This window comes from Staurois parvus, unplaced genomic scaffold, assembly GCF_062004578.1.
Source record: "Staurois parvus isolate SC_StPar_1 unplaced genomic scaffold, SC_StPar_1.0 ptg001116l, whole genome shotgun sequence".
NCBI lineage: Eukaryota > Metazoa > Chordata > Amphibia > Anura > Ranidae > Staurois > Staurois parvus.
The window spans coordinates 366,856-384,486 of NW_028318912.1; the positions used below are offsets into that span (position 1 = coordinate 366,856).

General features: G+C 45.4%; 1 protein-coding gene across 3 annotated transcripts in view; it reads right to left on the reverse strand.

The window, feature by feature from the left end:
• Positions 1-2,900: 2,900 nt before the first annotated feature.
• LOC149440076 (N-acetyllactosaminide beta-1,3-N-acetylglucosaminyltransferase 3-like) overlaps positions 2,901-17,631 on the reverse strand; it is a 63,190-nt gene continuing 48,459 nt past the window's right edge. For all 3 annotated transcript variants that reach the window (XM_089658967.1, XM_089658965.1, XM_089658966.1), the window contains one exon: positions 2,901-5,588. In XM_089658967.1, the coding sequence (XP_089515093.1) occupies positions 5,068-5,588 (521 nt within the window). In that variant the 3' untranslated portion in view covers positions 2,901-5,067. The remainder of the gene's footprint in view (positions 5,589-17,631) is intronic.

Genomic DNA, 17,631 nt, shown 5'->3' on the forward strand with positions numbered 1-17,631 from the left:
CATGCATAGAATGTATGAAGGTAAAAACCTTCAGCCTTTACAACTTTATATTTCAATGGTTGTTATTGAATAGGTTCACAAAAGAAAAAGACATAAGTATAACAAACAATATCAATGAACAACGTGCCATCTTATATACTGATAGAAACATCAAAACAATAAAGTCTGCCGCAACAAGTGGCAGTTAAGACAAGACATAAATTGTGGCCAATTTGAGATCAAGTATATCTCACCTTGCCAACATAGAAAATACAATGCAGAGCAGTACAAAATGAGTAAAAAGAGCAGAAAGGAAAGTCCAGATGAGGGTCATTAAGGCACAGAAAGGTATTGGATCCACGGGTTCCATGTGTTATCGAATTTCTTTGAGTTATCCAATAGCCGTCCGGCCAATAGCCGTTTGGTGGCCGGGAAAAGGCTGTAAATTTCCGGGTGGACGCCATATGGCGTCCTCCCGCACATGCGCAGTTTTCGCGCTTGCAGAGCAGCGCAGCGGCGCGATCTGTCACCAGCCGTGTACCTCGGACACGGCCAATGACAGATCTGAGTACCGGCCCCCGTTGCCGGTACCATATTGACCTGCTGTGACCAATCACAGAAGGTCACATGACAGTTGTATACAATGGATGGCTTCATTCATGCCATCCATTGTATACTAGTGCCTAGCTGTGAATGGTCACAGCGATCACATGCACATGTCATGTGTTTAGCTGTGGCCAAATCACAGCTAAGCACAAAAAAACAAAACAAAACAGAACCCTGAATGAATCGATGTCATTCAGGTAAATGCTTGCTTATAGCAAATTGTGTAAAGAAAAAAATACTGATCACTTCCCCAAAGTAGTACAATGTTACTATGGTAACATTGTACTACTTTGGTCATAGTGAAATATGAAAAAAAAAATCTTAAAAAAAAAAAAAAAAAATATGTAATAAAATTGTAAAAATAATAAAAAAATAAAAAAAAATAAATATTTTTTTTTTCATACTGTCACCAGTCAGTGTCCCTGATCACCGCCATGCCAGTTATATGATGACGCTGTACTGCACTGGTGACAGTATGTAAAAAAAAAATAGTGAAAATATTTTTTTTAATTTTTTAATTTTCCGAAAAATTATGACAAAAAAAATACAACTTCAAAAAATTTGCCATGCCTCTTATGAAGTACGTCGGACTGTCTACTCTGCAAAAAGGGGTCATTTGGGGGATATCTGTACTGTTCTAACATTTGGGGGATATCTGTCCTGTCCTGACATTTGGGGGATATCTGTACTGTCCTGACATTTGGGGGATATCTGTACTGTCCTGACATTTGGGGGATATCTGTACTGTCCTGACATTTGGGGGATATCTGTACTGTCCTGACATTTGGGGGATATCTGTACTGTCCTGACATTTGGGGATATCTGTACCGTCCTGACATTTGGGGGATATCTGTACTGTCCTGACATTTGGGGGATATCTGTACCGTCCTGACATTTGGGGGATATCTGTACCGTCCTGACATTTGGGGATATCTGTACTGTTCTGACATTTGGGGGATATCTGTACTGTCCTGACATTTGGGGGATATCTGTACTGTCCTGACATTTGGGGGATATCTGTACTATTCTGACATTCTTGGACCTCAAGAAATTAGATTGGCTGTCAGTACTTCAGGACTGATCAATATTCAGATCTATACCATAGTTTGTGAACTCTATAACTTTCCTGCAAACTAAAAAATACATCCTAATTTGGGTTATTTTCACCAAAGACATGGAGCAGAATACATCTCGGCCTAAATTTATGAAGAACAATTATTTATTTGCAAACTTTTATAACAGAAACAAAGAAAAACGTGTTTTTTTTTCAAAATTTTCAGGCTTTTTTTTGTAAATTTAGCAAAAAATAAAAACCCCAGCGGTGATTAAATACCACCAAAAGAAAGCTCTATTTGTGTGAATAAAATGATAACATTTTAGTTTGAGTACAGTGTTGTATGACCGCGCAATTGTCATTCAAAATGTGAGAGCGCTGAAACCTGAAAAATGGCCTGGGCAGGAAGGGGGTAAAAGTGCCCGGTATGGAGGTGATTATTGTGCAGGACACAGGTGAGTTTGTCGTTAATCACAATCCAATTAAGTTTCTTTTTAACATAGTCAAGTGGAATGACCGATTGCTTCCAGTGTCTAATTTTTGCTGCCAGAAACATAGGAAAACAATTTATCAGATTTCTTGGGAACATTATCTGGAAATTTGTGAAAGAGCGCCGTGTCCGGGGATCTGCAAATGTTTACACCCGTCACTAAGTTTACCAAATTGAACATTCAAATCCAAAATCCAGTTACAAGCGGGCATTGCCACCAGATGTGAATCTTTACAACCCCTTTAAATGAAATACTGGGTATACAAGTTACATCCAAGATACTTAGATGAATTACTTGGCATACATGGTACTTCCGAGGTACTTAGACGAAGGTTTTTGACCATACTGTATATAGTCTACAACAGGGGCGGACTGACCATTTGGAAACTCGGGCACTGCCCGAGGGCCCAGGGTCAGTAGGGGGCCCCATGATCCCCTATTGCCCGGGGGCCCCATGAGTTGTCAGTCTACAACTGAATAAATAATTACATCGAGGCTTTGTAGCCATTTAATAAAAAAAACATTCTCCCTTCTTTTCTCTTGTGAACTTAAGCCTTGGCAATTGAGATCACATGGTCTCTCGTGAATGCAAAGTCTACGTTCAATTGGACTGCCCTGCTTGTAAGTTAATGGAATCGGCAAGGCACAGTCTGGAGGCACAACCAGCATCTGTGAATGAACATGGTGACCCACAGATGTCAGTTGGGGTTCCTGTGTAGGGAAGAACACATTTTTGGATGATCGTTTTCACAGAGATAAATTTAACAGTGATGGATTCACAGGTATACGTTTATTTATATAAAATATATATATAAACCTGCTTTTTTTAAATTTTCCACATTGGAAAATTGGATTTTTCTACATATATACATATAGATGAATAAATTATACACCAAAATACATATATAATAACTGTATGTATTCTTCATTAACAAGTCCATTCCTCTTCCTGTAGGGTGACACAGACAGAAAGGGGCTATAAGGCTCTCCCTCCTCCAAAGGGCTATACAGACAAAAAGGGAGCTATTAGGTTGTCCATCCTCTGTAAAGTGACACGGACACAAGGGAGCTATGGGGTTTTCCATCCTCTGAAGGGTGACACAGACAGAGAAAAATTATGGGGCTCTTTGTCCTCCGTAGGGTGACACTGACAGAATGAGGCTTTGAGGTTCTCCATATTCCATAGGGTTACACAGACACAAAGGATCTTTGGGGTTGTTAATTCTCTGTAGGGTGGCACAGATGGAGGGGAATTATGGGGCTCTTTGTCCGCCGTAGGGTGACACTGACAGAATGAGGCTTTGAGATTCTCCATACTCCATAGGGTTACACAGACACAAAGGATCTTTGGGGTTGTCAATCCTCTGTAGGGTGGCACAGACAGAGGGGAATTATGGGGCTCTTTGTCCTCCATAGGATGACACTGACAGAATGAGGCTTTGAGGTTCTCCATATTCCATAGGGTTACACAGACACAAAGGATCTTTGGGGTTGTTAATCCTCTGTAGGGTGGCACAGATGGAGGGGAATTATGGTGCTCTTTGTCCTCTGTAGGGTGACACTGACAGAATGAGTCTTTGAGGTTCTCCATACTCCGTAGGGTTACACAGACACAAAGGATCTTTGGGGTTGTCAATCCTCTGTAGGATGGCACAGACGGAGGGGAATTATGGGGCTCTTTGTCCTCTGTAGGGTGACACTGACAGAATGAGGCTTTGAGGTTCTCCATACTCCATAAGGTTACACAGGCATAAAGGATCTTTGGGGCTGTCTGTCCTTCATAGGGTGACATAAACATAAAGGAATTATGGGGTTCTATGTACTCCATACGGTGACACTGACAGAATGAGGCTTCGAGGTTCTTCATCCTCCGTAGGGTTACACAGACACAAGGAGCTATGGGGTTGTCCATCCTCTGTAGGGTGACACAGACAGAGTGGAATTATGGGGCTCTTTGTCCTCCGTAGAGTTACACAGACTGAAATGGGCCATGAGACGTTCTGTCCTCCGTAGGGTTACAAGGACACAATGAAGCTATGAGGCTGTCTGTCCTCCATAGGGTGACATAGACATAGGGATTTATGGGGCTCTTTGTACTCCATAAGGTGACACTGACAGAATGAGGCGTTGAGGTTGTTCATCCTTCATAGGGTTACACAGACACAAGGGAGCTATGGGGTTGTCCATCCTCTGTACGGTGACACAGACAGAAGGGAGCTATGATGCTCGCTGTCCTCTGTAGGGTCATACAGACAGAGGGAAATTATGAGGCTGTTTGTAGAATGACACTGACAGAATGAGGCTTCAAGGTTCTCCATCCTCCATAGTATTACACAGACACAAGGGAGCTATGGGGTTGTCTATCCTCTGTAGGGTGACACAGACAGAAGGGAGCTATGATGCTCTCTGCCCTCTGTAGGGTCATACAGACAGAGGGGAACTATGAGGCTCTTTGTAGGGTGACACTGACAGAATGAGACTTTGAGGTTCTCCATCCTCTGTAGGGTTACACAGACACAAGGGAGCTATGGGGTGGTCCATCCTCTGTAGGGTGACACAGATAGAAGGGAGCTATGATGCTCTCTGTCCTCTGTAGGGTCATACAGACAGAGGGGAATTATGTGGCTCTTTGTCCTCCAAAGGGTTACTCATGGGAGATTTGAGGCTCTCCATCTTCCCTAGGATGATACAGACAGAAGGGGGCAATGAGGCTCTCAGTTCTCCAGAGTGACTCAGACAAAAGGAAGTTATGAGGCTCTCTGTCCTCCATAGGGTGACACAGACAGAGGGGAACTACGGGGTTCTCCACCCTCAGTATGGTGATACAGATAGAAGGAAACTATGAGGCTGTCTGTTGTCCTCCATAGGGTGACATGCATAGTAATGATCTACTGGTCTGTTGTTCCCTCTGCAGGATGAAAAAGGTGGGACCTGGCTATTAGTTTTTCCTTTTCTTTTTCTTCTTCTTTTTCTTTCTCTTGATCTCCTCCTCTACCTTTCTCTCTAGTTCTGGTGGACAAGTTTTCAAATACGGTAATTCCTTCCACACTTCCAGAAGTCGATTGGGAGTTAGGCCATGGGCAACCAGAACATCCGCATATCGGCAGTTGTCGTCACTCTTAAGGCCGAAGGAATGAAACCTTGGCTCATGATGGAAATTAACCCTAGCTGCCAAGGCTAGGAACCCGAAGAAGACATCGTCCAGAGGAAAGGTGGGAATAATGGATGCGGCCCATTGGAGTGATGGTACCAACTCCGATGGGAGAAGGAAACCACCACCAGAGACAAATGCAGGGTAGTAGCCATGAGGATAGACAGAGATTGGCACGGCGTACTTTCCCCAGCGCTCAGGAGGGGCGTGGACTTGAAGTTGGCCATGGATGTGAAGTTGGTATTTCCGGGGAAAGGAGTGAATGTAGGATACCAAGGCATGTGGATTCACAAATTCATCATCATCACCTGTGAGAGAGGCAAAAGGGAAATCTTTCAAAATTGCAACTTTTTGTAACTTTCTGCAAACATTTAGGTAAACCTGTTTCTTGGATAATGTTATATGTCATATGGAGAACCTGAAAAAAGCACCGGGAGAGCCCTGCACATACTCTCCAAAGAAGTCCTGGAGACCTCCAAACCTCTGACTGATCAAGACGGACAAATTACTAGCAGTTATCAGCACACAGACACCCTGCTAAAAATTAGATGGGGGTGGGGGGGAGGGCATACTATTAAAAAACGGCATTTTGACATAAATCAGAATTGTTGAACACTCTGCCCTCTGCGCTTGTGTGTGTCAGGAATTAGCAGCAGTGATGGCCAGATCTGCGTGGCTAAACTCGGGAAACTGGGACCAGACCAGGGGCGGACTGACCATTTGGAAACTCGGGCACTGCCCGAGGGCCGTGGTCAGTAGGGGGCCCCATGAAATGCCCCTGGTACCTTTTTCATAGGCTTTTTTGAGTTTGGGCAAGGACACAGGGGCCCCATGATCCCCTATTGCCCGGGGGCACCATGAGTTGTCAGTCCGCCCCTGGACCAGACTGTGTATGCTTTAAGTGAGATTTATTTGCAGTGAAACAAAACCATCCAAACACCAGCACACGGCAAACATAAAGATATGTGAACCAAAACCCTGTACAGAATGCTTGACTAATAGACCTAATAAACAGAGACAATAAATACAAAATGGGGAACCAGGGGCGGACTGACAACTTATGGGGCCCCCGGGCATCAGGGGCGGACTGACAACTTATGGGGCCCCCGGGCAATAGGGGATCATGGGGCCCCTGTGTCCTTGACCAAACTCAAAAAAGCCTATGAAAAAGGTACCAGGGGCATCACATAGGGCCCCCTGCTGACCCTGGGCCCTCGGGCAATGCCCGAGTTTGCAAATGGTCAGTCCGCCCCTGTGAGGAAAACACAATGACAAGGAAAACTGGAGCTGCAGGGAGCAGATGGGAAGGGGAACAAGGGATGGAAGGAACAGGGCAGCAGGGTACAGAGTACAGGGTACAGGGCAGGAGCAAGATCAGGGTAGATGATAACAGAATCTGTTGGCAGCAAAACACTGGAGAAAGGGGAACTAATAGGGACCTAAATACCCTCTCAGCAGCCAACATCAGAGCGAAACTGATTACAGGCAGACCTCGGTTTACAAACGCCTCAGTTAAAGTAATTTTCAGTTTACGCATGAAAATCCATTGAAAGTAATGCCTCAGTTTACAAATTTTTAATAAATTGGTTTTCAATGCATTTAAAAAATTTTTTTTTAATCATGTCCCTTTATGCCTTTAAAGTGCACTTTATAAAGAGTTTTGAACAGATTAAACTTTTTTTTACTTTTTATGACCTCCGGAACGGATTAATTGGTTTTCAGTACATTTACAAATTTTTTTTCATTATGTCCCTGTACAGTATTTGTGCCTTTAAAGTGCATTTTATAAAGAGTTTTGAACAGATAAATCTTTTTTTACTTTTTATGACCTCCGTAACGGATTAATTGGTTTTCAATGCATTTACGAATTGTTTTTTAATCATGTCTCTGTACAGTATTTATGCCTTTAAATTGCATTTTATAAAGAGTTTTTAACAGATAATACTTTTTAAAAACTTTTTTCTGACCTCTGGAACGGATTAATTGGTTTTCACTGCATTCCTATGGGAACCCTTGTTTCGGTTTATAAATTTTTCACCATATGAAAAGTCCCGCAGAACGCATTAAATTCGTAAACCGAGGTACGCTTGTATTGGGATCTGCTGGTGGCGTTGTGGTCCCTGGACAAAGGGTTGTAATTTCAGTGTCCACCAGTGGGTGTCTCCCAGCAGCCAATGCCTCCCTTTGCTGCCTCTGTGCCTATGATCGGCGAGTATTACCGACGGGGGAGAGAACTGTATGTAAACAATACAGAACTCTCCCCTGTCAGCTCCTGCACACTGCTTTGTATGGCTCTGCATAGCAGTGTGCTTACAGTGAAACACACAGCACACAGTTAACCCTTTGATCGCCCCAGATGTTAACCCCTTCCTGCCCAGTGCCATTAGTACAGTGTCATTGCTTTTTATTAGTCACTGGTGATGTCAGTGACACCAAGTCAGTTCCTCCCCCAGTGTCAGAATGCCCACTGCAGTCCCTCTATAAGTTGCTGATCACCGTCATTACTAGTAAAAACAAATGAAAAATTCCAGTATATATACCGCCATTTGTAAACGCTATAACTGTCCCGTAAAAAAAATTATTTACACTATTGGGATTTTTTTTAAGCAAAGACACGGAGCAGAACACATTTTGGCCTAAATTTATAAGGAAATGTGATTTTTAAAATTCTTTTACTGAACGTGTTTAATAGCAAAAAGTAAAAAATATTGTTTTTTTTTTTAAATTGTTGGTCTTTTTTTGTTTATTGTGCAAAAAATTAAAAACGCACAGGGGATCAAATACCACCGAAAGAAAACTCCATTCGTTGGAAAAAAAGGATGTAAATTTAATTTGGGTGCAGTGTTGCATGACCGCGCAATTATCAGTTAAAGTAACGCAGCGCTGTATCGCAAAAAATGGCAGGGTCAGGAAGGGGGGGGGGGGGCAATCCTCTGGAGGGGCAGGGGTTAAGGTTACCAGGATGGGTAATGTTAGGGTTACAGGGAGGGTTAGTGTTGGGGTTACAGGGAGAGTTAGTGTTGGGGTTACAGGAAAGGTTAGTGTTTTGGGTTACAGGAAAGGTTTGTGTTGGGGTACAGGAAAGGTTAGTGTTGGGGTACAGGAAAGGTTAGTGTTGGGGTACAGGAAAGGTTAGTGTTGGGTTAACAGGGAGGGTTAGTGTTGGGGTTAAAGGAAAGGTTTGTGTTGGGGTACAGGCATGATTAGTGTTGGGGTTACAGGGAGGGTTAGTGTTGGGGTTACAGGAATGCTTAGCGTTGGGGTTACAGGGAGGGTTAGTGTTGGGATTACAGGAAAGGTTAGCGTTGGGGTTACACGGAGGGTTAGTGTTGGGATTACAGGAAAGGTTAGTGTTGGGGTTATAGGGAGGGTTAGTGTTGGGATTACAGGGAGGGATAGTGTTGGGTTACAGGAAAGGTTAGTGTTGGGGTTACAGGGAGGGTTAGTGTTGGGGTTACAGGAAAGGTTAGTGTTGGGGTTACAGGGAGGGTTAGTGTTGGGGTTACAGGAAAGGTTAGTGTTGAGGTTACATAGAGGGTTAGTGTTGGGGTTACAGGGAGGATTAGTGTTGGGGTTACAGGGAAGGTTAGTGTTGGGGTTACAGGAAAGGTTAGTGTTTAGGTTACATAGAGGGTTAGTGTTGGGGTTACAGGGAGGGTTAGTGTTGGGGTTACAGGGAAGGTTAGTGTTGAGGTTACAGAGAGGGTTAGTGTTGGGTTAACAGGGAGGGTTAGTGTTGGGGTTAAAGGAAAGTTTTGTGTTGGGGTACAGGCATGATTAGTGTTGGGATTACAGGGATGGTTAGTGTTGGGATTACAGAGATGGTTAGTGTTGGGGTTACAGGGAGGGTTAGTGTTGGGGTTACAGGAAAGGTTAGTGTTGGGGTTACAGGGAGGGTTAGTGTTGGGGTTACATGAATGCTTAGCGTTGGGGTACAGGGAGGGTTAGTGTTGGGATTACAGGAAAGGTTAGTGTTGGGGTTATAGGGAGGGTTAGTGTTGGGATTACAGGGAGGGATAGTGTTGGGTTACAGGAAAGGTTAGTGTTGGGGTTACAGGGAGGGTTAGTGTTGGGGTTACAGGAAAGGTTAGTGTTGGGGTTACAGGGAGGGTTAGTGTTGGGGTTACAGGAAAGGTTAGTGTTGAGGTTACATAGAGGGTTAGTGTTGGGGTTACAGGGAGGGTTAGTGTTGGGGTTACAGGGAAGGTTAGTGTTGAGGTTACAGAGAGGGTTAGTGTTGGGTTTACAGGGAGGGTTAGTGTTGGGGTTACAGGGAGGTTAGTGTTGGGGTTACAGGAAAGGTTAGTGTTGGGGTTACAGAGAAGGTTAGTGTGAGGGTTACATGAAAGGTTAGTGTTGGGGTGACAGGGATGGTTAGTGTTGGGGTTACAAGAAAGTTTAGTGTTGGGTTACAGGGAGGGTTAGTGTTGGGATTACAGGGAGGGTTAGTGTTGGGATTACAGGGAAGGTTAGTGTTGGGGTTATAGGGAGGGTTAGTGTTAGGGTTACAGGTAGGGTTAGTGTTGAGGTTACAGGGAGGGTTAGTGTTGGGGTACAGGGAAGGTTAGTGTTGGGGTTACATGGAAAGGTTAGTGTTGGGGTTACAGGAAAGGTTAATGTTGGGGTTACATGGAGGGTTAGTGTTGGGATTACAGGGAGGGATAGTGTTGGGTTACAGGAAAGGTTAGTGTTGGGGTTACAGGAAAGGTTAGTGTTGGGGTTACAGGAAAGGTTAATGTTGGGGTTACATGGAGGGTTAGTGTTGGGGTTACAGGGAGGGTTAGTGTTGGGGTTACAGAAAAGGTTAGTGTTGGGGTTACAGGGAGGGTTAGTGTTGGGGTTACAGGAAAGGTTAGTGTTGGGGTTACAGGGAGGATTAGTGTTGGGATTACAGGGAGGGTTAGTGTTGGGGTTACGGAAAATGTTAGTGTTGGAGTTACAGGGAGAGTTAGTGTTATGGCTACAGGAAAGGTTAGTGTTGAGGTTACATAGAGGGTTAGTGTTGGGGTTACAGGGAGGGTTAGTGTTGGGGTTACAGGGAAGGTTAGTGTTGAGGTTACAGAGAGGGTTAGTGTTGGGTTTACAGGGAGGGTTAGTGTTGGGGTTACAGGGAGGTTAGTGTTGGGGTTACAGGAAAGGTTAGTGTTGGGGTTACAGAGAAGGTTAGTGTGAGGGTTACATGAAAGGTTAGTGTTGGGGTGACAGGGATGGTTAGTGTTGGGGTTACAAGAAAGTTTAGTGTTGGGTTACAGGGAGGGTTAGTGTTGGGATTACAGGGAGGGTTAGTGTTGGGATTACAGGGAAGGTTAGTGTTGGGGTTATAGGGAGGGTTAGTGTTAGGGTTACAGGTAGGGTTAGTGTTGAGGTTACAGGGAGGGTTAGTGTTGGGGTACAGGGAAGGTTAGTGTTGGGGTTACATGGAAAGGTTAGTGTTGGGGTTACAGGAAAGGTTAATGTTGGGGTTACAGGAAAGGTTAATGTTGGGGTTACATGGAGGGTTAGTGTTGGGATTACAGGGAGGGATAGTGTTGGGTTACAGGAAAGGTTAGTGTTGGGGTTACAGGAAAGGTTAGTGTTGGGGTTACAGGAAAGGTTAATGTTGGGGTTACATGGAGGGTTAGTGTTGGGGTTACAGGGAGGGTTAGTGTTGGGGTTACAGAAAAGGTTAGTGTTGGGGTTACAGGGAGGGTTAGTGTTGGGGTTACAGGAAAGGTTAGTGTTGGGGTTACAGGGAGGATTAGTGTTGGGATTACAGGGAGGGTTAGTGTTGGGGTTACGGAAAATGTTAGTGTTGGAGTTACAGGGAGAGTTAGTGTTATGGCTACAGGAAAGGTTAGTGTTGGGGTTACATGGAGGGTTAGAGTTGGGGTTACTGGAAAGGTTAGTGTTGGGATTACAGGAAAGTTTAGTGTTGGGTTACAGGGTGGGTTAGTGTTGGGATTACAGGGAGGGTTAGTGTTGGGATTACAGGGAAGTTTAGTGTTGGGGTTACAGGGAGGGTTAGTGTTAGGGTTACAGGTAGGGTTAGTGTTGAGGTTACAGGGAAGGTTAGTGTTGGGGTTACATGGAAAGGTTAGTGTTTGGATTACAGGGAGGGTTAGTGTTGGGGTTACAGGAAAGGTTAATGTTGGGGTTACATGGAGGGTTAGTGTTAGGATTACAGGGAGGGTTGGTGTTGGGATTACAGGGAGGGTTAGAGTTGGGGTTACAGGAAAGGTTAGTGTTGGGGTTACAGGGAGGGTTAGTGTTGGGGTTACAGGAAAGATTAGTGTTGGGGTTACAGAGAAGGTTAGTGTTGGGGTTACAGGAAAGGTTAGTGTTGGGGTTACAGGGAGTTAGTGTTGGGGTTACAGGAATGGTTAGTGTTGGGATTACAGGAAAGGTTAGTGTTAGGATTACAGGAAAGGTTAGTGTTGGGGTTACAGGGAGGGTTAGTGTTGGGATTACAGGGAGGGTTAGTGTTGGGGTTACGGAAAATGTTAGTGTTGGAGTTACAGGGAGAGTTCGTGTTAGGGCTACAGGAAAGGTTAGTGTTGGGGTTACAGGGAGGGTTAGTGTTGGGGTTACTGGAAAGGTTAGTGTTGGGGTTACAGGAAAGGTTAGTGTTGGGGTTACAGGGAGGGTTAGTGTTTGGATTACAGGGAGGGTTAGTGTTGGGGTTACAGGAAAGGTTAGTGTTGGGGTTACAGGGAGTTAGTGTTGGGGTTACAGGAAAGGTTAGTGTTGGGATTACAGGAAAGGTTAGTGTTAGGATTACAGGAAAGGTTAGTGTTGGGGTTACAGGGAGGGTTAAAGTTGGGGTTACAGGAAAGGTTAGTGTTGGGGTTACATGGAGGGTTAGTGTTAGGATTACAGGGAGGGTTAGTGTTGGGATTACAGGGAGGGTTAGAGTTGGGGTTACATGGAGGGTTAGTGTTGGGGTTACAGGGAGGGTTAGTGTTGGGGTTACAGGAAAGGTTAGTGTTGGGATTACAGAGAAGGTTAGTGTTGGGGTTACAGGAAAGGTTAGTGTTGGGGTTACAGAGAAGGTTAGTGTTGGGGTTACAGGAAAGGTTAGTGTTGGGGTTACAGGGAGTTAGTGTTGGGGTTACAGAAAAGGTTAGTGCTGGGGTTACAGGGAGGGTTAGTGTTGGGATTACAGGGAAGTTTAGTGTTGGGGTTACAGGGAGGGTTAGTGTTAGGGTTACAGGTAGGGTTAGTGTTGAGGTTACAGGGAAGGTTAGTGTTGGGGTTACATGGAAAGGTTAGTGTTTGGATTACAGGGAGGGTTAGTGTTGGGGTTACAGGAAAGGTTAATGTTGGGGTTACATGGAGGGTTAGTGTTAGGATTACAGGGAGGGTTGGTGTTGGGATTACAGGGAGGGTTAGAGTTGGGGTTACAGGAAAGGTTAGTGTTGGGGTTACAGGGAGGGTTAGTGTTGGGGTTACAGGAAAGATTAGTGTTGGGGTTACAGAGAAGGTTAGTGTTGGGGTTACAGGAAAGGTTAGTGTTGGGGTTACAGGGAGTTAGTGTTGGGGTTACAGGAATGGTTAGTGTTGGGATTACAGGAAAGGTTAGTGTTAGGATTACAGGAAAGGTTAGTGTTGGGGTTACAGGGAGGGTTAGTGTTGGGATTACAGGGAGGGTTAGTGTTGGGGTTACGGAAAATGTTAGTGTTGGAGTTACAGGGAGAGTTCGTGTTAGGGCTACAGGAAAGGTTAGTGTTGGGGTTACAGGGAGGGTTAGTGTTGGGGTTACTGGAAAGGTTAGTGTTGGGGTTACAGGAAAGGTTAGTGTTGGGGTTACAGGGAGGGTTAGTGTTTGGATTACAGGGAGGGTTAGTGTTGGGGTTACAGGAAAGGTTAGTGTTGGGGTTACAGGGAGTTAGTGTTGGGGTTACAGGAAAGGTTAGTGTTGGGATTACAGGAAAGGTTAGTGTTAGGATTACAGGAAAGGTTAGTGTTGGGGTTACAGGGAGGGTTAAAGTTGGGGTTACAGGAAAGGTTAGTGTTGGGGTTACATGGAGGGTTAGTGTTAGGATTACAGGGAGGGTTAGTGTTGGGATTACAGGGAGGGTTAGAGTTGGGGTTACATGGAGGGTTAGTGTTGGGGTTACAGGGAGGGTTAGTGTTGGGGTTACAGGAAAGGTTAGTGTTGGGATTACAGAGAAGGTTAGTGTTGGGGTTACAGGAAAGGTTAGTGTTGGGGTTACAGAGAAGGTTAGTGTTGGGGTTACAGGAAAGGTTAGTGTTGGGGTTACAGGGAGTTAGTGTTGGGGTTACAGAAAAGGTTAGTGCTGGGGTTACAGGGAGGGTTAGTGTTGGGATTACAGGGAGGGTTAGTGTTGGAGTTACAGAAAATGTTAGTGTTGGGGTTACAGGGAGTTAGTGTTAGGGTTACAGGAAAGGTTAGTGTTGGGGTTACAGGGAGGGTTAGTGTTGGTTTACAGGGATGGTTAGTGTTCGGTAACAGGGAGGGTTAGTGTTGGGGTTACAGGTAGGGTTAGTGTTGGGGTTACAGGAAAGGTTAGTGTTGAGGTTACAGGGAGGGTTAGTGTTGGGGTAACAGGGAGGGTTTGTGTCAGGGTTACGGGGATGATTAATGTTGGGATTACAGGGATGGTTAGTGTTGGGGTTACAGAGAGAGTTAGTGTTGGGGTTACAGGAACGTTTAGTGTTGCGGTTACAGGGAGGGTTAGTGTTGCGGTTACAGGGAGGGTTAGTGTTGGGGTTACATGGAGGGTTACTGTTGGGGTTACAGGGTGAGTTAGTGTTGGGGTTACAGGGAGAGTTAGTGTTGGGGTTACATGGAGGGTTAGTGTTAGGGTTACAGGGAGGGTTAGTGTTGGGGTTACAGCAATGGTTAGTGTTGGGTTTACAGGAAAGGTTTGTGTTGGGGTACAGGGATGGTAAGTGTTGGGATTTCAGGGAGGGTTAGTGTTGGGGTTACAGGGAGAGTTAGTGTTGGGGTTACAGGAAAGTTTAGTGTTGTGGTTACAGGGAGAGTTAGTGTTCGGGTACAGGGAGAGTTAGTGTTGGGGTTACAGGGAGGGTTAGTGTTGGGGTTACAGGGAGAGTTAGTGTTGGGGTTGCAGGGAGAGTTAGTGTTGGGGTTACAGGGAGAGTTAGTGTTGGGGTTACATGGAGGGTTAGGGTTAGGGTTACAGGGAGGGTTAGTGTTGGGGTTACAGCAATGGTTAGTGTTGGGGTTACAGAGAGGATTAGTGTTGGGTTTACAGGAAAGGTTTGTGTTGGGGTACAGGGATGGTAAGTGTTGGGATTTCAGGGAGGGGTAGTGTTGGGGTACAGGGATGGTAAGTGTTGGGATTTCAGGGAGAGTTAGTGTTGGGGTACAGGGATGGTAAGTGTTGGGATTTCAGGGAGGGGTAGTGTTGGGGTACAGGAATGGTAAGTGTTGGGGTTACAGGGAGGGTTAGTGTTGGGGTACAGGGATGGTTAGTGTTTGGATCATAGGGAGGGTTAGTGTTAAAGTTATAGGGATGGTTGGTGTTGGGATTGCTGGGAGGGTTAGTGTTGGGTTTATCCTCAGTGGTCTGGGGACCAGATTTATAAATTGGGTTTAATTATTATACTGTACACCTCAGGCTACAATGGTGGTTAATGGGTCACAGTGTGCCTCCTGTGCTCTTCATAGGGCCACAAGATAGGGTTGTCCCCTCCCCCCTCTCCTTTTTGCCTTGACCATAGAGCCCCTTGCAGAATCTATTCATCCGTCATCATCTATCATAGGCTTCAGGAGGGGGGAGGGGAGGATGACAAGCTAGCCCTATATACTGCTGATGGCCTTCCATTCTTGGGGGATACGGTCTCATCTCTATCTGGTCTCATGGCCACTATAATGAGCTTTGGATCCTTTTTTGGATTTGTGATAAATTGGGTCAAGTCTGTCTTACTCCCCTTAGACTCGCAAAATATGTTGTTGCCCCCCCCTGTGCTAGGCAGATTACAATTGTGTCTGAGTTAGTATATCTGGGAGTCTGGGTTCATCCTACTGGTGAGGATTACTTACACAACTTACAACCTCTACTGGATACATTTAAATGGAAAAGTAAGGCCTGGTGCAAACCCCCCCCTTCCCTTGTAGGAAGGTCTGATCCTATTAATATGATTTGGGCCCCACAATTACTTTATGTTTTGCACAACTCTCCAACCTGGATCACCCAGCATGGGCATAGACTCCCTATTTAGGGAATTAATACGGAGGGGTAAGAATCCAAGAATTCGCCAGCCTACAATTGCTGAGAGATGGTGGAGGTCTATCCGTTCCCTCAGCGAAAATATATATTCTTGCTGCATTTTTCTGGCTGGGGTGCTATTAACTTTAGAGACCCAATGCAAACCATACTCTTGTCAAGGGCGGGGAAATACTCTTCAGTGACTCAACTGGAAGCGGGGAGATATTGGGACGACTCCCAATATCCCACCTTGGTTCTTATGCTTAGAGCATGGGAGGAAATGAAGAGGATCATGGGCTACAGGGGTAGGACTTCTAATTTGCCCTCGTGGGAGAATCACAGAAGTTGCAGGGCTTTGAAGACTGGTACGCTAAAGGCATTTGCTTTCAACACCAATTATATACTAATGACCAATTAAAATCTTTCCAAGATATACAGAGAGTTTGATCTTCCTCCTCAGAGGTTCTATGAATTTCTCCAGCTTCGGCACGCCCTGTCTGTACAAGCTAAGCAGACTTACACGGGTGTCCACCCCGCTCATAGATCAGCTAGCAACTACGACTAACAAGAGGGGACTTATATCATCTATAAATCACGATTGAACGACTCCCTTGAAAATATCCAGCTCCATGGTAGAGTAGGGTGGGCTAAGGATATTGCCTCCATGGATGGGGAGATTTGGCAGGCCATTCTGGAACAGGTTTCTCTAGTGTCCCTTTCACCATCTCTAGTGTCCCAGCATTTTATTATACACAGAGTGCACCGCACACCACAGAAGCTGTTCCAATGGCATTTCCGGGAGAGTCCAGACTGCTCCAGATGTGCCGGCTGCCCGGCGGACCTCCTTCACGTGCTCTGGAAATGCCCAAAATTAGTTAGATATTGGCAGGATATAATCAATATTATTAACCAGGCTTTTCAGACTCAATTATGCAACAACCCCTTGACATGCATCCTTGGGTTCTTGGATGAGGAGCTTTTTGCTCCCCATGCCCGGACATCTATATCCAGACTAACATTTCTGGCTCGTAAATGTATTCTCTTGAAATGGATTTCCACTTCTCCTCAAACTCTGGAGTTCTGAAGAGAACAGGTTAATCTCCATCTGATAAAGGAACACCAAATGTTGAGGTAACGTGGTACCCCGCACAAATTCAACAAATTGTGGGACCCCTGGATGCAAGTATTGGGGTTAGCCCCTCTTTCCTTATTGTCCTTACAAATCTTCTAATGCTATAACTGGACTGAAGCGCAGGAAATAATTGTCGGAGAGAAGCTAGAGTATAACGAGCAGGCTCACACCTGATGCCAGTTAGACTTAGCGTCACAATTTGTGATTTATTTCTCTGACCGGCGTCAGGAGCAGTATACAACATCTATATAGGTGATCACAGGTTTATTACGTGGTCACGGACGGAGTATGGGGTGTGTGGATGTGATGTTAGAGTATGGGGTGTGTGGATGTGATGTTGGAGGATGGGGTGTGTGGATGTGATGTCGGAGTATGGGGTGTGTGGATGTGATGTCGGAGTATGGGGTGTGTGGATGTGATGTTGGAGTATGGAGTGTGTGGATGTGATGTCGGAGTATGGGGTGTGTGGATGTGATGTCGGAGGATGGGGTGTGTGGATGTGATGTCGGAGTATGGGGTGTGTGGATGTGATGTCGGCGTATGGGGTGTGTGGATGTGATGTCGGAGTATGGGGTGTGTGGATGTGATGTCGGAGTATGGGGTGTGTGGATGTGATGTCGGAGTATGGGGTGTGTGGATGTGATGTCGGAGTATGGGGTGTGTGGATGTGATGTCGGAGTATGGGGTGTGTGGATGTCATGTCGGAGTATGGGGTGTGTGGATGTGATGTCGCAGTATAGGGTGTGTGGATGTGATGTTAGAGTATGGGGTGTGTGGATGTGATGTCAGAGTATGGGGTGTGTGGATGTGATGTCAGAGTATGGGGTGTGTGGATGTGATGTTGCAGTATGGGGTGTGTGGATGTGATGTCAGAGTATGGGGTGTGTGGATGTGATGTCGGAGTATGGGGTGTGTGGATGTGATGTCAGAGTATGGGGTGTGTGGATGTGATGTCGCAGTATAGGGTGTGTGGATGTGATGTTAGAGTATGGGGTGTGTGGATGTGATGTCAGAGTATGGGGTGTGTGGATGTGATTTCAGAGT